The following is a 23700-nucleotide window of genomic DNA, read 5'->3' as shown; positions in this document are numbered from 1 at the left end:
TTCCCTTAAAGAACCACATTAAATGCAGGTCAGTTTCTCTGAAATAAAAGCCCTGGATCAGGATTTTCTTATTAACCCCCAGCTACTCTTTGTTTTGGCATAAGGCTCATAGAAAAAAGGCACACTGTACCGGAAAGTGTGTACTACCTGTATAGGAGCTGCTGTGAGACAATTTCAGAGCTGAGCAGCAAAGAACAAAGGGATACAAAGATGGGATCCTTGTGCCACGCCCTCAGGCTGCAGAGCCAGGGCCTTCATGGCAACCTCTGTAAAGCTGGTTGATACACTCTATACCCAAGAATCCCCTTTCATCTTCCATGGCACAGTGAGAGCCAGAGAGCCACAGAAAAAGACTATTTATTCAGGAGACTACTCGCAATGCAATGAAGCAGTGCTTTTGGAAAAAAGAAAGAAACAGAGGGTTGGAGAAGTTTACGGAAACTCTGGATTACTAATCTAGCAAAAAAATGGATGGACGCTGCAGTTACCTATGGCACATTTGCTTAGAAATATTCTAATTGATGGGTTTAAGCAGTTTCAGAGGTTCTTCAAATGTGTATCTCAGCACTGAAGAGAGGAACATATGCCACTTTTGACACATGAAGTGAAAGGAACAAACAGGATGAAGCTGAAACCGTTTTCATCTTAATCAACTCTCCGTGAGGGTGGATTAGGATGTTTCCTTTTATAATTTCACACAGGATTGAGGAAAAAATTGTCAGGCTCGAGTTTGATAGATCAATTTGCAGCTCTTCCAGCAGGGTTTTTCTCCCCTTTCCTATTATAAAATCCCTCTGAGTCTAACAGCATAATCTATGACACGCTTGATCTGCTATTCATTTGAAGTGTCATAGCATCCTGCTTTATCTCCTGACGTGGTGGAGACCTCCTTAACGCCAGTATCAACGCTGTTGGTTGCTAGGAGCTATTTGCTATATGCCGAGTCATTTTCACGGTTATTATGGCCCCGCATTAGCTACCATAACACTTCAGCCTCCTCATTAACGCACATGTTACTGTCAGTAGAACTACTAGAAATAATCTAGATTACCACAGCATGTCTCTGTTAATCAGTATAATTCATCATGCCTTTTCCATTACTGTAACATATTATTTCATGTGTTTTCACGTGTGGATGTCATCTTAGGTCATACATATCCACCACTACACCTTTGTCTTGTACAGTAACACACAAGTAACACATTCCCGCTGAAGCCAAGACAGAGATTTGCACGCTGACACTCCCACACACTCACTGCTGTAGGCTTTTATCCTCAGGCACCTGGATAGCAAAGAATCACACTGAGAGAAATGTATTCATATGGGATACACACACATACCACTTCCCTGAGACAAGCCTTTAGTCCTGAGGCTGAGAGGAATACTATTGTTGGAATATTCTCGTTTTCTGGTAGTTTGGGGCCTCGGAGAGCTCCAGTGCACCCATCTCTTTCTGACCACCCCACCCCCACCGCACCCCACCCCTTTTGTGAAATACTGAGGCTCTGGCGATTTATCGGCGTTAACCACATGGCTCACTGAAATTAGGGCAAAGTAAATATGACTGATGTCATTAACTATGGATTACTACTGTGTAATTTTAGGACTGAGGCTGTGTGTTTGCAAATATCCTCATGGAGTGGATAGCAATGACATTATGTTCAAGTATCTTTTAAGAGAGCTATGAAGTAAAGAGAAAAAGTAACCTGTTCTGGTTAAAAAACTGAATTTCCTCTTTGATGGTCCTCCCATCCTATCAGACATGCTGCATTTGTTCAATCCCTCCACATACATCAATACAACTCTAAGCGCTCAGAAATGAAACCAGGGAGACAAATGCAAACTTTTCAACCCTCAATATACTTTCATGCTCGACTTACTCGCGAGAAAATAGTGAAACAGCTCTAGTGGAGTGCGGCTGTTACATATATATTTAAACACTACGTTATCACTGCCATTTTATAAATGTCTTTTATTCTCATTCTGTTCGAGTGCAACCAATTTAGTTTGAATGTGCTCTCTGAAGTTATAATGCTAACACTGAAAAGGACTCTTTATCTCCTAAATTGTGTGATGACATGGTTAGAACACAGAGAAAGAGATTTCCTCTTTCAATACATTTTCCTTTACTTCATTTGCAGCCTCAGCTCACATGAAAATGTGTAATAACTACATTAGTCCGCAATCTTAATATATTACCCACACAATGAAGGTCTTAGAATTGTGACATGTTATTTATTTATATTTTTTTTATCTGCCCTTTCTTTTCTCGCAGTTTGCATCTATGTCACATGACTGACAGACAAGCTAAAAAGCTACAAAGCCCTCCTTAATAGGTGGAAGAACATTTTCCATTGAGAAGACAGGGACATGTTTCATTTTATAGACCTAGTTTCGATTCAGTTGCTGTTAAGTTATGTTTTCAGTCACATGCGCCACCATTTTCACACAATAACGCTGAGGATTCAGATTCTACATCGCTTATCCGCTTCATTCACATGTGGCTTCATTTATCGTAGGACTAGAGCTGGTTGAACGCTCATCCATTGTGTCTGATGTGAACATTTGTGTTCTCACATGTTTAAAAAATGTCAGCAGTGTAGTGCATGTGTATAAAAACCTTACGGTCCCATTATTTTTATCATGTCATCTTGTAAACTTAAAGATTTGCTGCATGAAAATTAAGATGTGAGGCTATGCGGCACTGGGGGGTGTCCTCTTCTGAGAAATATAAAGTTGATAACCTCCTTAACATGTATACAAAATATACATATAACTCTGTAACCAAAGCTGTAAAACTACATGAAAGGGGAATTCAGTTTGTTTTGAGACTTCATACACATCATACTGTAATACGAGGACTCATGTCTGTAGTTTTTGTGTTTTTGGTCAGCCTTCCATTTATCAGGGTGACACCACAAGTACAACTGGTAAGTTTGTTTATTCTTAATGTTTTTTTCTCTGACCCACTCTCGTTCCACATTCTTGTTCTCAAGTCGTAAGTCTCTTGGTGGAGCTGCCCAGCTGTGATGAAGGGCCACATCGTGCATCACCACGTTTTCTAATAGTCTTTAAAGTAATAAAAAGTGAAGACTTTATCATTCTGGTACTTCCACTTGCTACGACTTTGTATAATTTAGCTCCATCTTTTTGAGAATCACTCTCTGTTTAAAAAATGTATGGCTGAATTACCCCAACATTCGAACTTGCTGTTGCAAAGGGTAGCAGAGACGGAGAGGACGGGACGCTGGCAGCAGAGGTGTTGGAGTGGCCAAATTATAATATTGCTAGGTCTCCCTTGACTAAATGAGGATATAGGTGAAATCATGCTGAAGCCTTTTTTCTTTTATGGCAAAAAACTTTGAAATATCCAGTTATGAGCTGCAGACTGTGTTGTTAAGAGTTTAATTACTGCTGGAGTGGGATTTTAATTTGAGACATCTTGAGGCATGGAGCAATTATTGCAGAATCCTCTTGGCTAAAGTTTAGGGACAAAAGATTTCTGTAACCATGTACTTACATTTAAACTTTATGTTTAGATGAGCCATGGTTGGTTGAACTTTACACACAGACTTAACAAGTTTCCGTGGTTAACTTGAAGATTGAAGTTAGTTTATGTACAATTCTCAGCTTAGCTAACAATGCTAATGTTCCTGTTTCAGTTGTCTGATTTATCATAACAGAGGGCAGTGATTTTGGATGTTTTGTTACAGCTCTGCCAGCATGCACTGATTCTTACTACGGTAAAGGATTATGTTATTCTTTGATATTTGTTGCAGCTTGTGTCAGCTTTTGTCGCAGCTTGCAAATGTCTTGTGTGATCGAAGTCTTGTCCGTTTTGAGTCGTTTTGTATTGTCAGTACTGTTGTAGCATCAGCTATTATATATTATTTATATATATATATATATACTATTATATATATTTATGCAATTATTTTCCAAATGTAATTATTTTTTCTGACTTATAGACCATATACAAAGAAAAAGGGTTTGCATGCCTTACCAAAACTAGAGCCGGTGCTTCCACATGCCACAAAGCTGCATTCTATCTGTTGACAGGTGGTAACTCCTGTGGTTAGTTCAGTTGAAAAGTTAGTTAAATCATTTTGCATAGAAGTGGGTAAATATGAATTTGTGACTTCAGTAAGCATTTTCTTTATGGTATTATAGTCTTAACAGCCAGATGTCAAAGTTGTGATAAATGTTCCATCCAGAAGGAAAAGAGCAGGCTATGCCTTCAGAAGAAACTAAGGGGGTTACTGATATGCTGCTGGTCAATTATCAGATAATGGTCACACTAACATCCATCGGTCACTCATAAGTTTAATTTTCTTTGAAAAGATTTGGAAAACTTGAGTCTCCAAAACAATGGACTGAGATTTAATAAGACCGTTACTACGACCATTTGGACTCCTACTTCATGTCTCCTCCTCTTCTCAACATTAATAACCCTGTTACCCTTTTGCCCTTTCAAATTTTAACCAAAGACCAAAAAAAAACAACTTTTTTTTAACTTTTTGCATTTTGTGCTGTGATACAATGTAACCACAACTATTACTATGATGGTATTAGATCACGGTTCACCTGCTAGCATGCTAATATTTGCAACTTGCACCAACGCATGGAAGAACTAATGTGAAATCTTGAACATGTTTCTAATTGATCTTGATAGGCTTATGAATGTCTGCCCGTTCAAGATGATCCATTTCGAAAAATCAATCCATTTTCTCTCAACCACAAATGGAATGCCCTGTATGGAAAACTATGAATGTCTGTCTAAAAAGGATTAACTATTTCATTGGATAAATCCTAAAAGTAGAAGGCTTAACATCACAACTGAGGACAGTTAATGTCTTTGCAAAATTTCACGCCCATCCATCCAACGTAGTGGACTGACAGATACAGTCAAACCTCTGGTATGGCTAAAATGATTTTAAAAATCGCTGGATCACCCATATTGTTTTACAGTCAATGGATGTTTTTACAATAATACCCAATATCTGGGGCAATGTTTTCCTTCCTACGACTTAAAATCAGCCAAAAATAATTGAATGAATAAATAAATTAGTATTTGGTTGAAAGCTACGAAGCTGAATATTTGGTGACAACTAGAAATCAGTCTCAATCTAAGCAGTCTGCTTTTTAGCAGTTAATGATTGCCATGAAACAATAAACACAACTGAGACACCAGCAGCAGTCACTCAGACCATGAAAAAAAAGTTTTTAATTGCACTTAATTTAAAAGAAATGTTGTCTGAAGAATATGCTTTTTTTGTTTACCAAATTGGCTGTAGGATGAAGCTCAATTACCATTACCATAAAGCAGACAAGATTCATGTATTCCATTGCTTTTCATGAGATGCCAGAGTCAGATAAGTAAATCTGACTTAGTTTGAGAGAGGTGAGTTGAAATAACTATACTTTTTTTTATAATCTAGCTAACCTAACCTAACGTCTTCTGCTGTATGCATGCACAGGATGGGTGTCTATTATTCCATATGTAGGCTACTAAAGGCACCAAACTAGGTTACACAGACCACAGCAAAACACGAAGCCTATGTTGTTGTCAGTCCTTGGAGGAGGACACTGAACCTTTGTGCGATTACATTATCGCTGACTGACGTGCAGGAGTTCCACATCCCCTACCAAACCCCCTTCCAGGCCACACCTCTTCCAGACTGACCCATCGTTCAACAACTTTTCACCGGCACCGATTGCTCCAGTAACCTCGTTTCACAATACCTGCCTATATAAAAGCGCCCATGAATGAGATCAGAGTTAGTTGTAGCAGGTGTAACATGCCGGTTTAGTGCGAAAATAAGCTTTTTTTTCATTCTTATACCCGAGGGATTAAGCTTGAGTCCTACCTGGTAAGACACCACTTTATAGTTTCATATAGAGCTGTAGGGTTTAGTTATTGCAAGTTATTACTAAGTAGTAAAAGGTATCCATCTTTTGTTTTGTAATATCTATTTTTGATGCCGTAACTGTATCTTCTGATGCCCTTCCTCAAAGTCATGTGTCTTTGCCATTCAAAGTATTTCTGTTTCTACTTTCACTTCAGTTCTGCAGCCTCCTGATCTGTGCGTCTGAACCGGACGAGGGGGCGGTGGGGTGGCGACACGTCATATCATCCGCCGCGCTCTGATTGGCTGCCGCCTCTCACCCGACACAGCTGTGATTGTTTTCTGCAGAGGAAGCTCTTGTCCGCGGTATGAGCTCTGTGCAGTGGAATGAAGCAACACTGTGTTTTTCCCCCCTCCCTCTGTGCGTGTATTTACTAAAGATGATGTGAACAAACAACGTGATTGCAATCCGTGTTGTAAAGCTCAGGAAACCGAGGAGGGGATCCTGGGATAATCATTGGCCGAGGCGCGAATGAATAGGAGTAGAGGTTTCTGTTTCAAACAGACACAGAAGACGCCAGGAGATCAAGGTAAGGAACTAAGAATCGTGACTCTTTCTTGTTGCTGTTTTACATTCTGAATAACGCGTTCTGACACCAAGAGAATCTTCAAGTTGGTTAAATGTGTTTATTTCTAACAAACAGACCCAACGTGCCAAATGTCCAGACTAGAGAACCACTGCTGGAGCTGCTCTTGTTCACCGAAAGCTGAAATTAAGCATTCATCTGGAGCAAAGTGGTTTGCATCCAAAGCTGAAGAAATGATGTCCATCATCACCACGGTGCTCAGCAGCGCCTACGGCTCCCTGCACGACGTCCGGACCGCCAACCTCCTCCGCCGGGGTGTCGTCCTCTTCACTGTCGGAGTGTTTCTCGCCCTGGTGCTCAACTTGCTGCAGATACAAAGACATGTCACCCTGTTTCCCGAGGAGGTGATGACAACTTTGTTTTCGTCTGCCTGGTGGATCCCACCTTGTTGCGGCACAGGAGCAGGTGAGCGAACGATAAGTAGATAGAAAATTTCGACTAGTGCGTTATAAATAGGTCTGGGAGCAGTTTTATACTGTTTCTAAGTAGTTAGCTCCTAAATGTGGGACAAAGGAATGTAGAGAGAGGAGGGGTCACAGTGCAGTAGAATTTCCTTATAAAGAGAAAATGACAGTGAGGAATGTAATCCAGTTTAATTTTCATGCATTTGTCGTCACTAAAAGTTGAGAAATCTCTGCGAGGCGTATTCTCATTACACGCCTAACTAGACTGCAAATAGTGCCATCTTAAACGAAATACGGCAGAATCAGAACACCATGCTTGAGTCACCAAAGTCATCAACTTCTGTAGTATCACATGATGATGTATCGTCATTCGGCTTTATATTCATTAGGTATTATATAAGCATTCTTCTCTCGGGCAACATGGATCCTTATGGTTTTGTCTGGCAGCTAGTTATCGAAAAACCTGACTCGGTACAGATGGTAGAGATTCTTGATCTCTGATTGGTCGCAACAACCGGACGCTACATGTGCTGTACGCTCATTGGCTGGTGTCATAACGGGTGAGATGAGGGCCTTCCCCTTTTTAAGGCCAAGAACCAGGAAGCTAGGGGAAAAAATAATAAAGCATCCGTGTTAGACTCCTCCTCACATGTGCTGCAGGGAGGAAAACAAACCCGAACAAAAGGGGTATAACGTCATGTTTCACGGTCTGTTCAGATAAGTACAAGTGCCTCATTAAAGTCTCAATGTCAAGCAACAGCTTGTTCTGAGGGTTTTCTTTGTGTAAACTAAGTACATTTAGTTCTCAGAAAATTGTTCAGAGTAGGTATCACTGTGTCAAATCTTTAATCCCCTACTATCAATTATTGTAAAGTTTCAGTTGAAAAGTTGACCTGTAACAGTAAAATATCATGCTTTGTTAATCATTATCATTCTTTCTAATCATCAACTTCGAAGAGAGGTGTAGTTTCTGTGCTGTTTTCTTACAGTAAACTTGTATAGTTTCTTCACATTTTCTACTTACTTTCAAATGTTCTGCAGATATGTTATAAAAGAGTGACAAAACATACATTAAATGGACAGACAAACAAATAAAACAGTCGCAGACAAAATAAGTAAACTTTTTTTTTTCCTTGTGGGTGTTTTAAGCGTATACACAAGTTGTGTATAAATGAGTCACTAAGTATGGAAACACAAGCTCAGCAAAAAAAAATCTCTCGCAGCAGCTCTCTAGCGGGATTTTCCTTCTGTGGTAAACATAATTTTTTTTTGCTTATCCTGTGTAATTTTGACCTGTTGGTTGCTTTTTGCAGCTGTTATCGGCCTGCTGTATCCCTGCCTCGACAGTCATTTGGGGGAGCCACACAAGTTCAAGAGGGAGTGGGCCAGTGTAATGAGATGCATCGCAGTGTTTGTCGGTATCAACCACGCAAGTGTTGTATCCTTTCATTATGGACTCATCCTCTGCAGACTCGGTTATTTGCATTGTTTCCTACAACGCTATTGATTTGTCATAGTTGAAATCAGTGGAAAATACACCAATAATCCATTTGTAAGCAGGACTAGTACCCTTTGACGTCAGCTATTGGTGGAACAAACTGGTCGTACAAATATTTGAGTTAGCTTAATCACATGCCAACTTTGTACTGTTTGACTTTGTCCTTAACTTACCGTAATGCAGAAACTAGACTTTGACAACAACGTGCAGCTCTCCCTAACGCTGGCAGCCCTGTCCTTGGGCCTGTGGTGGACATTCGACCGCTCCAGGAGTGGCTTTGGCCTGGGTATTACCACCGCCTTCCTAGCCACCGTGATCACACAGCTGCTGGTCTACAATGGAGTTTACCAGTAAGTCTACAGGTTTCTGCAACAGCACAGTGTTCAGGAACAGTTGTATAATTGGGTCAAATTAAAGTAAACCCAGCTCTGGTGGGATTGAATGAGATAAAATACTTGGAACTACCTTTCTGCTTATAGCATGTGAAGCACTGAGGGTTATTTATGGCGGTCGCCTTGTCTCTTGGATTCCAAGTAGTAGTGCCTCAATAAGACTTTTTGGCATATGACATCCAAAATATGCAGCATAGATGGGTGACTGGTTTAAAAAGTAGCCATAACATTAAAGCAACAAAGCAGAAAGCTTCTAAAAGAGTTGACCTGTGAGATTTAATCCATTTATCCCGCTGTAGTAACAATTATCTAATAAGCTGTTTTTTTTTTTTCTTCTTCAGGTACACATCTCCAGACTTCTTATATGTGCGCTCTTGGCTCCCATGCATATTCTTCTCAGGCGGGGTTACTGTGGGTAACATCGGACGCCAGCTTGCCATGGTAACGTCTGCTGCCATTTTTAATCTGTAATCCTCTAAGTGAAGGATCAGACTGATGTATTAATGCCTTTGTATGCTGCTGACACTGCCTCAGGTCACACCTGACATAACACCTCACCTCAACCTGCCTTTGGAATGTCGCCATTTTAGGGTTGACCTAGACTAATATATCTGCTTATAAAGTGGCTCCATTACATACCTCAGTCACTTTCTTGGCTCTGAAAAGACCCCCTCATTATGCGGCTGTTGCTCCACTGTATTTCTTCACACTGATACATTAGAAGCAGTATATTGTTGTCTCCTTACAAATAGAACGCTTGCATTGTTGAATCAGAGGTACGACAGTGGTGATGGAGTAAAGTCTGATCATGCCAACACACCTTTTTTAAATGGCAAAATTTTGGAGTCCGTCGTGAGAAAATCTTTATGTTGTCTTTCATGATAACAAGATCTGTCATTGTTTCCAAACACATGCAGCACACACCATGTGTTCTGGAACCAGATGGGTCCCAAAGTTTAGCGTTTAACATGCTTAAGATTGATCCTGTCCATTTAACTCTCTGAGCCAAGAGTTTCCCATCAATAGTTAAGAAGCAAATCCCAGATTCAATGATCATGAGGCCTCTGTGATGTTTCGTCATCCTCAGCAGCTTGTGAAGGCCCACTGGGTCCCTTTGTGGCCAAGCGCAGCCCAAATATTTGTAACTGATACTGGATCAGTTTCCATTCAGAGTTGCATTCAGACCAAATGTGTAATTTTGTCACTTGCGCAAATTCAGACGCTGGAGTGTTTTGTAGAACTATAGGACAGTCAAGTATTTAACATTTAACATGATTACATTTGTTCTGCTACCTGTCGCCAGCTACAACTGTAATCATAAAGCTCCGGGATCCCGATGACAGCTATGTTAAGTTTGTCCTCCATTATTTAGTGGATCGCTGCCATCCATTTGTAAAGAAATCTACTGATTCTTGTGACCCGGTGACATTGGAAGATAGATATGTTGGATCTAATGGATCCCAGCACTAAACTGTTTGATCATAAGAAAAAGTTTTGTCACATTTTCTTTTCCTTTAAAGAGCTTCCAAACAGTTTTTTCTTACTTTTTTTTTTTTTTTTAAATCAACTCCAGGTTTTATTTGGAATCCATCTGAAAAATATCCTTATATCGATCCAGGGCCTTCTCATCCGCCCTGTCAAAATTCAGCGATAATCACATAATAATTTATCACTGTCAGCTTCTGTAACAACCAAAAAAAACCGATGACTTCAAAAGACACCGTGCGCCACACATGCTTTATTTGTTACGCCGCTGAGCCACAGCAGCAGATGAGATTGTCAAACTGGTTTAAATTTGTGCAAAAAAAAAACATTGGATGCCCCCCTTTCCTTCATAATTATCCCATCAAGTCAGCTTTGATGTCTTCATTAAGCGTCTGCCCGGAAGCCTCACCTCATTCTGTCTGTAAAGTAAGAGTCCCGTCACTCCCTCAGTTTGACTCAGTGAAAGCGTGAAAGCAGATTAAGAGCTGTTGTTTTTCACAGTCGTGCCGAGACACAGAGCCAGTCAGGACTCGGCTGACCAGAGGGTCATTTGCTACTTGTTGTTTTTGTTTGTGATGAGGCCTGAGGAATGTTGGCACAAGTTGGAGCTCGTGGTTTTGTTCCGTGTTTTTCCCTCAGTCGCTCCAGTGGGTCATTTATGAGAGAGATCAGAAGGAACGGGAGACTTTCATTCTCAAAATTGCTTTTTGTGGATTTTTTTTTCCCCCTTTCTTTTATTTTAAGTTTAAGCCACTTACAGTGAAACAATCTCTTTAGCGGAATTATCCATGCAGAGTTAAAAAAGATAATAACCCCTGTGTAGCTCTGGTAATAGATGTTTTTTTGTTTGTTTTGAAGCTAATTAGCCGCTAAGTTTACCATTTCACCAGTTACAGTCAGTGTGGTTTCAAAATTCATGGGCAAATAGGCTTACAAAACTGTCAACTTCTATCTGAAAGAAATTTAGAAACACATTTTTGGATGGGTGAAATGCTAAGTTAGGAAACGAGTATGCATTTTATTCGTGTTGAGCAAGCAATATGTTCTCCGCTGACTGTATGGCAAGTTTCCACTTTGGTGAAAATAGATTTCCTAGAAAAGGGAACAAGAAGAAGAACCATGGCACTGAGGGGAAGTTCCTAAATTTCTTCAACACGAACAGATCCATGGTTACACTAAGGATTAAAAATGTGTGATGGTTTTAAGAAGCTGAGACTCGAACATGAGGTGTCATCAGAACATTGTAGCAACTTCTCACAATGCAGAAATGTTATTTTAACTTGTGAATTTCTGCTCTTTTCACATGTAACTGTTTGCATTGTGTTAAGAGTTCTAATCAAATGAATCAATATATTGCTAATGCGGGCCTTCTATGTCTTTCAGGGTGGCGTTGAGAAACCCCACATGGACTGAACGCTGAACTGCACAATGGCAGAAAGATGGACAGCAAGGCGAAAGGCAGCCAAACTAGAGATGGATTAGTTATGTGAGGAATGAGAAGAGTAACTGGAGGAAAAAAAAAGACTCATTGTTTTTTTGACTCCATCCTTTGTTCTCATCTGTCATGAGAACAAAGTGCAGGTCAGAGAAGCCCCTCATCTAACGTGCCATGTCCTCTGCACCTCCTTGCGGCCAAACAACCTCTCGCTCCCGTCTGTGTTCTCCATTAGCATTACGGCTTCCTTCACACGCGACGGGAGGACAGCGTTTGCCTTTTCTGTTTTCTTGTTTGAAGTGAGCAGTGAACTGCTTTCATTTTATGGAGTGGATGTGTGCACTTGAGCGTGGATGTATCCTGGTCTTAGCAGAAAAGACTCGATGGGGATATGATTGTTTGTTTGAGTTTTTTTTCTTTCTTAGCCTGAGTATAATATTATCATAAAAGGGAAATGTTGCATAAGTGGGCACAAATATGTCTTCACTCTCACATGGAAATGTATCCAGAGGCATCAGTGTGACACGGGGAGATGTATGTTCCCAATCAAACCAAATTAAGTATTTATTTTCTAAGCTCTCACTGACCCCAAACCAAATGTATATGCGATAATGAATGATGCTTCTCATTTTTGAGGAGTTGTTTGGGAAATGTTTTACTCTCTTTCTGAGAATTGTTGTATATCCATAGAAAGAACTCCCAAAAGGAACTCTTTTTTTTTTTTTGTTGTTTCTTTTTTTTTTTTTTTAAAGAAACTAAGAAGATTCCTTTAGATTAAAGACTCGTGAAGATTAGACAAATTAGTTCTCTGATGACTGACAAACACAACGGCAACGACGCTATAACTGGTTTCTAGTTGGTAGTGATAATCCAGAAAGACAAGAACAATGAGGCAACATAAAGCAAGGAAGAGGCGGCGCTGTAACAGTAAGAATGGAGGAGATTTGGTTCCTGCTGCTGTCAGTCTTAATTTAGTGTGTGCAGGTGGGGTCATTGATTTTGATGCTGCAAACAAGACAAGCAGTAGCAGCAGAGCAGATTCGAAATGCACACAACCATGTGGGAGCCATTTTAACTGTTGCCGAAACTGAACGTGATATGACTGAGATGGACTGAAATAAAATGTTCAGTGCTGCTAAAGTTCCTGGAATATCAGAAAAGAACTTCCCATTCCTAGCAGGGACTTTTGGGAGTTAAAGGAAACTTCTTTGGAGCCTAATTTAGACTTGCTTCAGATTCTCTGTTTTTGTCAATAGAGTCTGGCAGCTTTTAAAAAAAAAAAAACATAACAGCAAGCGGAAGTGCTTTGGTTCACTTTTCTCTCTGTAGTCGGAACATAGTTTCAACCTATTAAGACCCGATGCAACATGTGGGTATTGCAGCTGTCTTAGAAAGCGCCTCAGGTCTAAGTTGGTTGATTTGGGCCTCATTGATCTAATATGAGTAAATATTCAGCCTCTAAAACAGGCTGGGCTCATACTAAAACCCACAGGCTTACAGAAGTGGGTGCCTGGGTAGAGAAGTCTGCAGCCCGGCCCTTATGGAAGTTTTTGCTGTGGAAATGTTGCTTCAAAAGTGAACGGAGGGGAAACTGCTCGCTTTGGCGGACTTGTGCCTTGTTTGACTTGAATCTAAAAAGCAAAGGTAATTTGACTACTTATTGATTTCCTGATCTTTACAAAAAAAAGCAAATGAGTTCCAGAGTATTTCCTTTTTTCGTAATTTTGAAGAGAGACAGGGAATATGTATGAAGTGCCAGTGAGTTTACTACCCATCATTCTTGTGGATATGAACATTTTCACTTGTGCGCATTAGGCTTTAGGTGACATACTGTAAAATATTTTGAGCACGAAATGCAAACTCCTGAGGTTACTCAGTGGAAATTAGTCGTTATTTTCCAGTGGATATGATATTTAGACTCTAAGCCGTCTGTCAGTACAAGATCACAAGGACTAGTATTTTAGTAATTTTTTTTCTCCTTTAGTTTGAAGAGAACTGTTTATCGACAAAAAGGAAAATTTGGACGAGTACAACACATGAGCATTAGTCTGGGCTGAAAATATGTCAGTACTATGCAGAGGCCACCAAGGTGGACCATGTTTCTGGAAGAATGTACCAGAAGTATATCCAGTGCTTTTTCACCTCTATGGTCTAAATGTCATGTCGAATGGCCCCATTTATACATTTTTTCTGTGTAATCTCACACATTTCCCACTTGTAGCTTGAAACTTGCTTTGACAGTTTGGGAACATACAGAATAAAGGGGAGGGGGCACCACGTTGTTTCTTAAGATTTGCAATCTGTGATTGCCTGTGTAATATAGAATGTAGTGCTTCTGTCACTATAACATTTTAGGTTTATTTGTATAAAAAAACAAAATTATAAAAAAAAACACATTACTGCTTGTATATATAATGGCTTGCCAATATAATCAGACAGGTATTACCGAAATAGACCTACAGTATGTTAGTGTTTTTTGGGGTCTAGAGGATTAAGTGCAATCACACAACACACGAGCCGATTATTCTTTATTTATTATTTCTGACAAAGGCTAAAAATGATAATAATTTGTTTGTAATGCAGTGTGGATCATTCAGAAAAAGCAATAACATCTTTGTTTTTGTGATGAAGAAGTTTTTGTCAGAGATCACATGCCTTCGGGGTTCATACCAATGACTCTCACCAGAGAGACGAGATGACAAATGATGTTGTGTCAAACTGTTATTTAGGTCTCATTTTATAGCGTTAAGTGAGGAAACCTGATTTATTTTTCTAAATAATCTTTGTGGCAGACCACTTCAGGTTACGTCTGCTTTCATTCAGGTGTGCTAAACAGAAGAGGAAGCTTTATTTTGTTGAGGTGGTGAAGCACCTTTTGTTGTGATGTGTTAGAGTATCTGTGTGTCTGATATTTCAGCTGTGTATTGTTTTTGCTACGTTGGATTTAAGTGAAAAATAAAAGAAAAAAACACTGACAAGGATGTCTGTCGTCGTTACTCGGGTTCGGGGCTGGATTAAGGAATTCAAAATGTTTGTTAATGAAGGTGAGCATCGAGATTTGGCACTGATATTACCCTTGAGAAATCAAAACAAGCTGAAAAATTCAATTCCAGCCTCCCATTTGTAGATATTTACCGTTACCAAAACAACAAACTGATTACTGGAAACTGAAGTAATTAGATATACTAACAGCCTCAGTTCATAACAATAGTCCATTAATGTTATTGAGCTCTTTAACGCAGTTGGAATGGAGCTGTCTGGTGTGTCGATGGTGGCACTTGTGACTGCTGTCACAGCCAAGTTGAATAGATGAGGACGCTCCTTTGTCTCTGATCTCTGTCAGTCTTCGAAGCCATCATAACGTTTTTTGGCTGTATATTCTCTCTTCTTCGTCTCCTCTGTAACACCCTCCCCAACCACCAAAATGCCCTGAAAACACCCCCCTCCCCCTGTGTGTCACAGGGATCATGAGGAACTGCCCCCCCCTCCTTCTCCTTCCTCTGTCTACCCCCTCTCTGAACACGCCTTTCTGGAGGGCAGACTTCTATTTATACCTAGCGGGGGACTGACAGTTAACCTTTTGCACTGGGGGGAAATTTCTGGGAATGGGGCCAATATCTGTGGGTTATTTTGAATCAACCCCTTATTCTGGAAAGCTCTCTGTACATCCATGTAGCCATGTATCTATCTATCTTTCTATCCATCTATCTTTTCCTCCATGTCTCTGCTGGGGCAACGATCCAGCGCCACACGCCAGCTCTTTCCACTGCTTCCTCAGTCTCTCCTCGGGCAGAATAATTGGCCAGGCTTCAACCTCCTTTCATTTCCAGCCACAGCAAACTCAAAGACTCCATTAGAGCACCTCCTTATTGCCAAAAGCACCCCTTCTCTCCCCCCTCCTTGCTCCCTCCATCCTTCCTTCAAGGCAATCAGAGGAGCTGAGGAGGGCCTATCTCGCATATTGATTTGCGCCATCTATGGGTTTGCACTGGCAGACAGCTCTTTGCTGCACCTTTGTGACTTTAAAATGTCTGTTATGTTGGCCATTGACATAATGTAGTCAACTGCCAGAAAATATAAAGGCATTGAAAGTTTAACAGCTATGTACTCAAACGCAACCTTTTTAACTTCACTTTAACGTCTTAAAATCTCATCGTTCATGAAAGAAGTAGGCAACCATGCCCGTTTTGTGGAACAATGTCAGCAATCAAGATCACCATGAATGAGATAAAAGCAGTCTTTATTGATTTCAGGTGAAAACATTGCAGTAGCAGCCTGAGAGGTACACATGGTTTAAAAGAAAAAAAGACTACAGACAACAATAAGACCAAAGCCTAGTGCAAAGTTTACAGCTAAACTTTCGGACAATCCAGTTAAAAGCAAAGTAAATAGAGCGTGTTTTAAATCAACACAAATATGCGAAGGATGATAATGAATTTGTATAAAATTTCAGAAATAAGAATATCATTAAAATCATGCATACATGCTTATGTAACACAGAGGCTGTGCAATCTAGACTATGAGCTCAAACCACAAAAGGTCACAGTTTAAGCGCAGTATGATACAATATACTGGTTAAATTACTCCACTTTTTTTTACTACTATCATGTCTTTGATTTTGACAATTTCTGTGAAGCAGCTATAACTCACATACAAACTTCTGCCCAGGACAGAAGTGCTGTTCACGTATATATTCAGAAAGCCATTCGAGACTTAAGAAAAACAGTTTAGTACTTCGACTGCGATAAGTACTTCGATTAGTATCCCTCAAAATATTGTCCTCATTCCAGTGCTACATTAAAAATGCATTCATTAGCCTTACAAAATGTGTTGCAGTTGATCAAACCATTTATTCCCATGCTTTTTTTTTTGAGAGGAAGTTATTCCGCCTTGTCATATATTTCATATAAAGATAAGTTATTAGCAGTTCCACCAAGGGAATCTTTCTCCTCTAAAATTCTCAGTTGAGTTCATATGAGATGCTCAAGGCTAAAAGAAGTAAATATGTCCATGAATTAATACTTCTTTTTGCAGCATAACTTTGTTTTTTCTGCATTCCTATTTAAACAGTTGTCTTACAAGCTCTCAGATTCATCTTAAGGCCCTTTGGGAGCGGCTAAAATCAAAGGTTTGGAGCCACTGGAGTGGACTACTAAACTTGATATATCAAGTTTAAGTTTACACCCACCTTGAGCAGTATACAACAGAGAAATGCTGCTTACAGATCGATGCATCGGTATTACTAATCTAGTTATCCAACACAGCTATGTCAGTCACTTTCACACGTATCAAGTCCTTTTTTCTTGTCCTAAGCACATTATTTTGGCACTTGTGTACTTTCCCGCTGGGCATCTATGTGCTGCTACATACATAGTAGTTGCTTTGCTTTACATCCCTCCCTAGTGTTTAACTTATGTTTGGTCTTCCTTGGCTGGCTGAAGTTCAATCTTTAGCTGTTTTGATGCACTGAGGATGCGGCGGAGAAAAAAGTTGAGAGGCAGAGGAATAGAAAGATATTCAAACACATAGGCTCTGGAGCTGTTAGCCGTAAAGCACAGTACAAGATAACAGTGTTGTCTCCTCAGTAGTGATGGTCTTTGTTACCACCAGATGACAGTGTTTATCCTCTCAGCTTGTCTGGACATGACATCTATGGACCCCTAGTGGAGGGACAGGGAACTAAAATGTCTTGGAAAGCAAAAAAACAAATTACCCTATCACTCAACTGTACTTCCATGAAAATATAGATAAGTCTTTTAATAAATCACACGCTGAGTGTACATCACTGATTTAAGAAAACACGCCTTTTATGTTAAAAAATGCATCTCCAGGTCAGAAAATGATGTCGATAACTTAAAAAATGTATACACATTTTCCTTAAAGCCTCCTAAAGCTGCTGACGAACATGCAAACTTGGATTCGAAAAGATGTTTTATTAAACAGTGTCAGGAATATTATTCCTGGAATATTTATCGCACACTGCAGTGAGTAGGCTGAGTCACATGCATGATAGAAAAGGTCAATGGAATGGATTTAGTGTGGAGAAAATCATTGCACATTCTTATTTCTCAGCCAAAAGGTCTTCAGCAGCATTAATGTCCTGCTCTCTCTGATAGATAATGAAAGATTGTGTGTGTACAAGTGTGTGTGTGTGAGAGTCGTTTAGGTCTACTGAGTCTTCATTACACTAGAGCGGGGTCCACTCCTGTCCTCTGCCCTCGCTCATTGCCTCTCCCACTGCTAGCCAGGAATAATGAATTACAGTGGATGCCATGGGGGGGCCGAGTGAGTGGCTCAGAAGTGGACTCCATTTTAGCTCAAATTACCTCTCAGATCCCATTCAAATGGCAGTCTCAGGCTGCTCTCTGCTTTCCCTACGTATTCCTGTCTAAAGAAGGAAATCATCCTTTTACCTCTTCTCCATTTACACATCTAAGTAGTTGTGATTCCCACTTTTCTAGCGGCCATTTCTTTGTGCGCTAGTTTAAAATCACAGGAGACTCCAAAAAACTAAATAAGCACAAACATTTACTTGAAACAATTGACTGTAACAGCTTTAAAAATGTACACAACACCATCATATAATCATCATGCGCAATTTATCAGCTCAGCCTCGTGTACCACTCCTGTTGCTCCGTCCTCTTCCTTCCACAGAACAATAACAAAATGACAGCATAAACCTGAGGTGATGGCACATTATGCATGCCCACCAAACAAATCCCTCCCAGTGTAAATTAAACACACCCATTGCATCTTACAGCACAGATCAGACTCTGTAAAATCGACCTGGGTAATAACACCACCAGCTGAATGAAAGGTAATGGAATAAATCAAGGTGAGCATTTCCACTGCATGGTCTTTACTGACAGGCAGACAACAAAAACTCTGCATTTTGTGAACTGGCAAAACAAAAGGCTGAAAGTATACCTCAGGTCAACAACTGTGCTCATTGTTTTCTATGGAAAAAAGATGAGTGGAGAGAATTCAATTCATGATTGAAGAAGATCAGTCACATTCGCTGGCCTGGGTGTGGGCTTTACTTGCTAAAGGAAGTGCTGTTGAAATGTAAACAACAGTGATTTGGGGGGGGGGGCAAAAACCCTTACTGCTGTTTTGTGGCTCTACAGGGTTTAAATCAAATTTAAACACACACCAAAGCAAGATATGTCACCTGCTTTATTGTGAAATAATGGAGATTTAATCTAAATAATCTACACCAATCTTGCTGCCACAGTTACTAAAGGTCAAAGTTTATCATGTTTTAATTAGCCTTCATTAGGCATATGTCTAGTAAAAAAAAAATTATTAAAAAAAGCATGCTTTTCACCTGATTGTTGAGAAAACTCACCAAGTTGGCAGACTAAAACCGTCCGGGAAAGTTGCACCTGATAAGTGACACATTCACAGCATATCCACTAAGTGGGGGGTAAAAACAACTCAGGTGCGCAGGGGGTGAAAGGGACTCTTCGGTCGCACAAGGCGCTTTCAGGGGAGTCCTGCACTATTTTGGCGAGTTGAACGGCAAAGGGCGCGATGCCACACAAGAAGAGGGGTCGAGTGACCGCTTATGAGTGACCTCCATCCACTATAATTAAAGTTGCAAGCTGGACTCGGAGACATAACCCAAATTGTTTCTCGCTTTTGGAGTAGATTCCGATCTCGACAAAGAAAAGAAAAAACTTGCTCGCCCCCATCTCCTCTCTGTTTCCCTTCCTTGTCACAAATGCGTAACGTTTGAATCACCTTGTCCTAATATAACATCTGGCTTGTTTTTTTGGCTTTCTGTAACTGTTGTGATACAGAAACTGGAAACTGGCTTGAGTGGAATTTTTCAACCTCTGGTGAATTTTGGGCAAGATATTCCTTTCACAATGGTACCGGTGCAAACAGTGTTGGTCTGTCTTTTAGCCTTCAGAATAACATTTAAGAGATCTGAAACTAAAGAAACACAGTTTGATGTTATTGTTGCTCACATTTAACCGCACTGTCTGGTCTGCTTTCAGCTCATGTCATAAATAAGACGGAACTGTGTGTAAATAGCACGCAACTTCAGCCACATTTCACGTCGTAATAAGTTATTTCCTGATACCCGACTGGTGAAGCAGCTCTCAAAGGAACAAATATGTGTTTTTTCTTCAGCAAGTGCTTTACACCTGTCTGTTTCCCACTTGTTCCTTTTTTCCTCACACGGGACAGGTGCACTAGACATGCGGAATATCCAAAGCATTCTGGATAACCCGCACAGGAGAATGAAAGACCAAAAACTTTATGGGGGGCCACCTTGCACCGACCGAGGATCGGTGAACATCAAGCTGTCTGTGGCGCACGGCCGCTGCTTTGTTGCTTTTTGCATTACACTGGCTTCACTTTGAGATCTGTTTAGCGACACATTTTCATTCAAAAATGCCCATTCTTGTCCCTCTCGCACTAAACCTGCCCACCCTCGCCCCCATGACGCACGGCAGCTCACTTGTTCTGTATGACTGAGAATGTAAACCCATTAAACTTACAGAAATAGCCAACACGTGCAGCTCACTCCTTGCTGTCGGAGGTACAACTCCCTGACATGTGAAAACTTCTGCAGACCAGCTGCAAAACTACAGCTCATGAGTAGAACTGACACCAGTTGAGCATCACGCACGATAGCGGTTTGGATTTTTTTTTCCAAATTAAATTATTATTTGGAATATATAGATATATAAGGTGCACGTGCCTAGGAATTCAGAAACTAGGACTTTTGATTGCTTTCACGCGTTTTGGACATATCAATAAAAGCGTAACGTTGCTTTTATAAGTTACTGTTTTAAAAAAGAAAAAAAGGAAGACGTTGGTCATAAACTTATGAGCACCATCTCTTGTGTTTTTTTTTCCCTATAAGATCTGAAATCTATCAAATGTCACTGGTTTCTAAATGAACAAAGAAAGATCACGCTCCAGTTAAGCAGCTGTGTGTTTGATTTCTGTTGAAAACAATACTTTTTTTTTCTAAATACATCAGTTTGAACATATTCCGACTAGGGCTGGGTTGTTATTCTATAGGTTTCCCTATGTTAAACCCAGCACTTGTAAATAGATTTTTAGTGTGCTGATTAACATCCTTCCATGTTATACTGCGATAGTCTCTCTTTTCTTTTCTTTTCACTATAGTCACAAGCAAGATGACCCATATCCAAGGCCAGAAACTAGCATGATTACTAAACCTATCACAGTGTACATTAAACTGTATTTTCAACTAGTTTTATATTGAGCACCTGGTTACTACACAAAACACAACAAAGTGCACAGAAGAGGAAAACAAAACAAAAGTAGACATTTCATTTAGTCTTATCTTGTACACATGTTTGTTCTTTTCTAAGAACAGGCAAACTAAGGCTTGCTTGCTTGCTTGAGTTTCTTTCTTGGTATTATACGAAATAGAAATAGAAGCCCTCAAAAAAGTAATAATTAGTGACCATCAAATGGCCGCTTTCCTCACATTAGTGAAGCTTTCGAGAGTTTGCTGATGGGAACTCGGCTGCATTCAATTAGCCTTCATCTAATTTAGCCGGGGCCTTAATTGCGCTCAGGGTGGTGCAGTTGTTTGTGCTAAGCTCTGTTTGAGACTTCTGTGGAGAAAAACGAGCCGCTCCTTTAGAACAATCCTAATTCAAATGAGACTTATCTACGCCACACCGATCAGACGGATTAAGAGTTATTAAAACCTATAAAGGGCTGAAAGCAGAAGATTCAGCGGCCCCAAAGTCCGCTGCGTGGCGGCTCTAGAGGATTTCTCTCTAAGCACAGTCGAACCACGGCTAAATTATATAGACATCATCTACCTGTAGTGGGATGTAGGACGAATAAAGATTGGGAGGGAAAAGGAAATATTTATTCGTGGAAGTATGATTTTTCTCCCACATTCGAAGCCAAAGTAAAGTTTTGCATAATTTCAATGCTTTTGGAAGAACTGGACCGACAGCAGTAACTGCCCATAAGATGCAGCAACAGTGGACGGTAAACACAAAGGCGCCATCATAACATAACTGAAAAGATGCCTTGTCATGTTACAAGATGCAAAATGTGTCCCACAATAACTCAAACCTTCATAACTTTTACTCATCATGTTCGGCTAAATAACTGGGAAATTGTTGGGGGAAACAATGGAACTCTCCCATACTTTAAAAATATTGGGAGTTAATAGTGTTTCTAAACTGATTGACTTTTTGCATTGTCCACTACACGCAATTACGCCTGCTTCTAATCTTTTCTAATTCGGCTGCCATGCTCTTGGCTGACCCGGGATGAAAAACGGGGGGCAGCCGGCTTCCAGGCCCACAAAGGGGCAGAAAGAAAAAAAAAATCATACAGGATCATCAAATAGGAGAGACGTGCTTTCAGGTTTTGAAAGGCACAGGAAGCAGGAGGATTTGGTTCGACCCCTGCAACGGTGACAGAGCTGATATCTTAGAGACCCCCATTCATCTGGAGGCAGGGATGGTGACCGGGAGAGGGAGGGGTGCTGGGCCTTGGGGTGCATCTGCAGAGGTCCCACCGCCCTCTGATCTGTGAGCTGGCACACATCACGGCGTCCATTCACAAATCCTCCTTCTGCGCGTCACCTTTTGTAGTACTCCATAGTACTCAGCGCTGGTGACGTATAAGACAATCCTACCACAAAAAATACAGAAGGGGAAAAAAATAGGTTATAGGAACTCAAGGACAGAGCACATGCGCAATGCATGCGATTGATTTATCGCGGTAGGAGGGGTGTGTGCATATGTTTATGTATATATGTGCGAGTGCGTGCGTGTGTGAGGAAGAGGGAGGGTGTAGAGCTATAAGTGAATATAAAATAGATCCAGTTGCTCTGTAGGTAGGTGCAGAGATCCAACGTTTAAAATATGCTTTTGAAAGCAGGGATTTTTAACCCTTTCCTGTAAGTCAGGAGAACCCCAGGAGATTTTTAACAAAAAGCACAAGATAAGAGGGTAGGAAAAGGAAGAATTCAGGAGAATCTGACGGACAGGGTGGACAACAATCAGTGCTCCCCGCTTCCATGAACACAGACCCATAATAACCAGTTACTATTTCATCCAGCATAAATGGCCACATTCGCAATGTTCATTGTCAAATGGTTAAATGAACTAATGACCTGGAGATCCAATATAGAAAAAAAAGACAAATGGTGGCAACAAAAATGGTCACAAACATCCCATCTTTTCTTGGTTTCTTTTGCGTGGGTTTGCTGTTTGGAGGAAGCCTTCTAAAAATAACGGTGAATAACTGCACGGGTATAATGACTGCATTTGTGTTCCACATGTGAAACGACTGCGGACGAGGCCTGGTTTCATGTGCTGGATTTGCAGCAACAGCTGCGAGGCTGAACGCTGGACCACGTTTTGTCTAACTGTGAAGAGGCTGCACGGCTCACAAAAGTCATCTCAAACAAACAGAAAAGGCTTCACCTGAGCTGTTTGTTTAAATCAAGCATTGCACATTTAGCTTTTCAGTATCAGATAATATCCCAAGAAAAAAAAGAAGTGTGTTCCTATTCATTCCTTTGCAGTTCACCGAGGCTGGACAGCGAGACAAAGGGATGAGCTACCACCATAAAAGCTTCCCCTTGAAATTGCACTGTTTTCTACAAATCAATAGGAAACAATAAATATAAGGAATTTAAAGTGGTCTCCCCAAAACACCAAGAGCAGCCAAACAGCCAGTAGAAAGCCAGCTACATCAATGCACAGCGTGCAAATAAAACAGCCAAATTAATAATAAGACAACGTTTACAACATTTGCTATGAGCTTCATGTGATCCTGGTTCTATTTGATCACGAAGAACAGCAGTATTGTCATTTGCTAGTCATTTGAATACAACAGCACCAATTTAACCCTTAATCAGCCAAGCCAAGACAGAGTGGAAAAGAAAAATATTTTCAACCTCAACCAGAAAAGTCAACCAGAGTCTCGCTAACATGTCAAGTCACTTTTCTTTCTTTCTTTCTTTCTTTTTT

At 40.4% G+C, this 23700-nt stretch overlaps 1 protein-coding gene and 1 long non-coding RNA gene across 3 annotated transcripts in view; one reads left to right on the top strand and one right to left on the bottom strand.

The window, feature by feature from the left end:
• Nucleotides 1-5769: 5769 nt before the first annotated feature.
• Nucleotides 5770-14685, top strand: insig1 (insulin induced gene 1). Its single transcript, XM_072378021.1, has 7 exons — nt 5770-5870; nt 6065-6436; nt 6551-6898; nt 8211-8335; nt 8579-8745; nt 9129-9228; nt 11656-14685. The coding sequence occupies exons 2-7, from the start codon at nt 6379-6381 to the stop codon at nt 11683-11685; spliced, it is 828 nt and encodes a 275-aa protein (XP_072234122.1). The 5' UTR covers nt 5770-5870; nt 6065-6378; the 3' UTR covers nt 11686-14685.
• Nucleotides 14686-15866: 1181 nt separating this feature from the next.
• Nucleotides 15867-23700, bottom strand: part of LOC140284646 (uncharacterized) — a 36805-nt gene continuing 28971 nt past the window's right edge. The window contains exons 7-8 of one of the 2 annotated variants that reach the window (XR_011910207.1): nt 20941-22354; nt 15867-20907 (exon numbers count right to left, since the gene is read on the bottom strand). This is a non-coding gene — a long non-coding RNA (uncharacterized lncRNA). Of the gene's footprint in view, nt 22355-23700 lie in introns of both variants that reach the window. The other variant, XR_011910206.1, reaches the window with a different exon arrangement.

This window comes from Leuresthes tenuis, unplaced genomic scaffold, assembly GCF_036924035.1.
Source record: "Leuresthes tenuis unplaced genomic scaffold, fLeuTen1.0.hap1 SCAF_24, whole genome shotgun sequence".
Classification (NCBI taxonomy): Eukaryota; Metazoa; Chordata; class Actinopteri; order Atheriniformes; family Atherinopsidae; genus Leuresthes; species Leuresthes tenuis.
The sequence above is the reverse complement of the archived record's forward strand: the minus strand, read 5'-3'. Positions and strand labels throughout refer to the sequence as shown.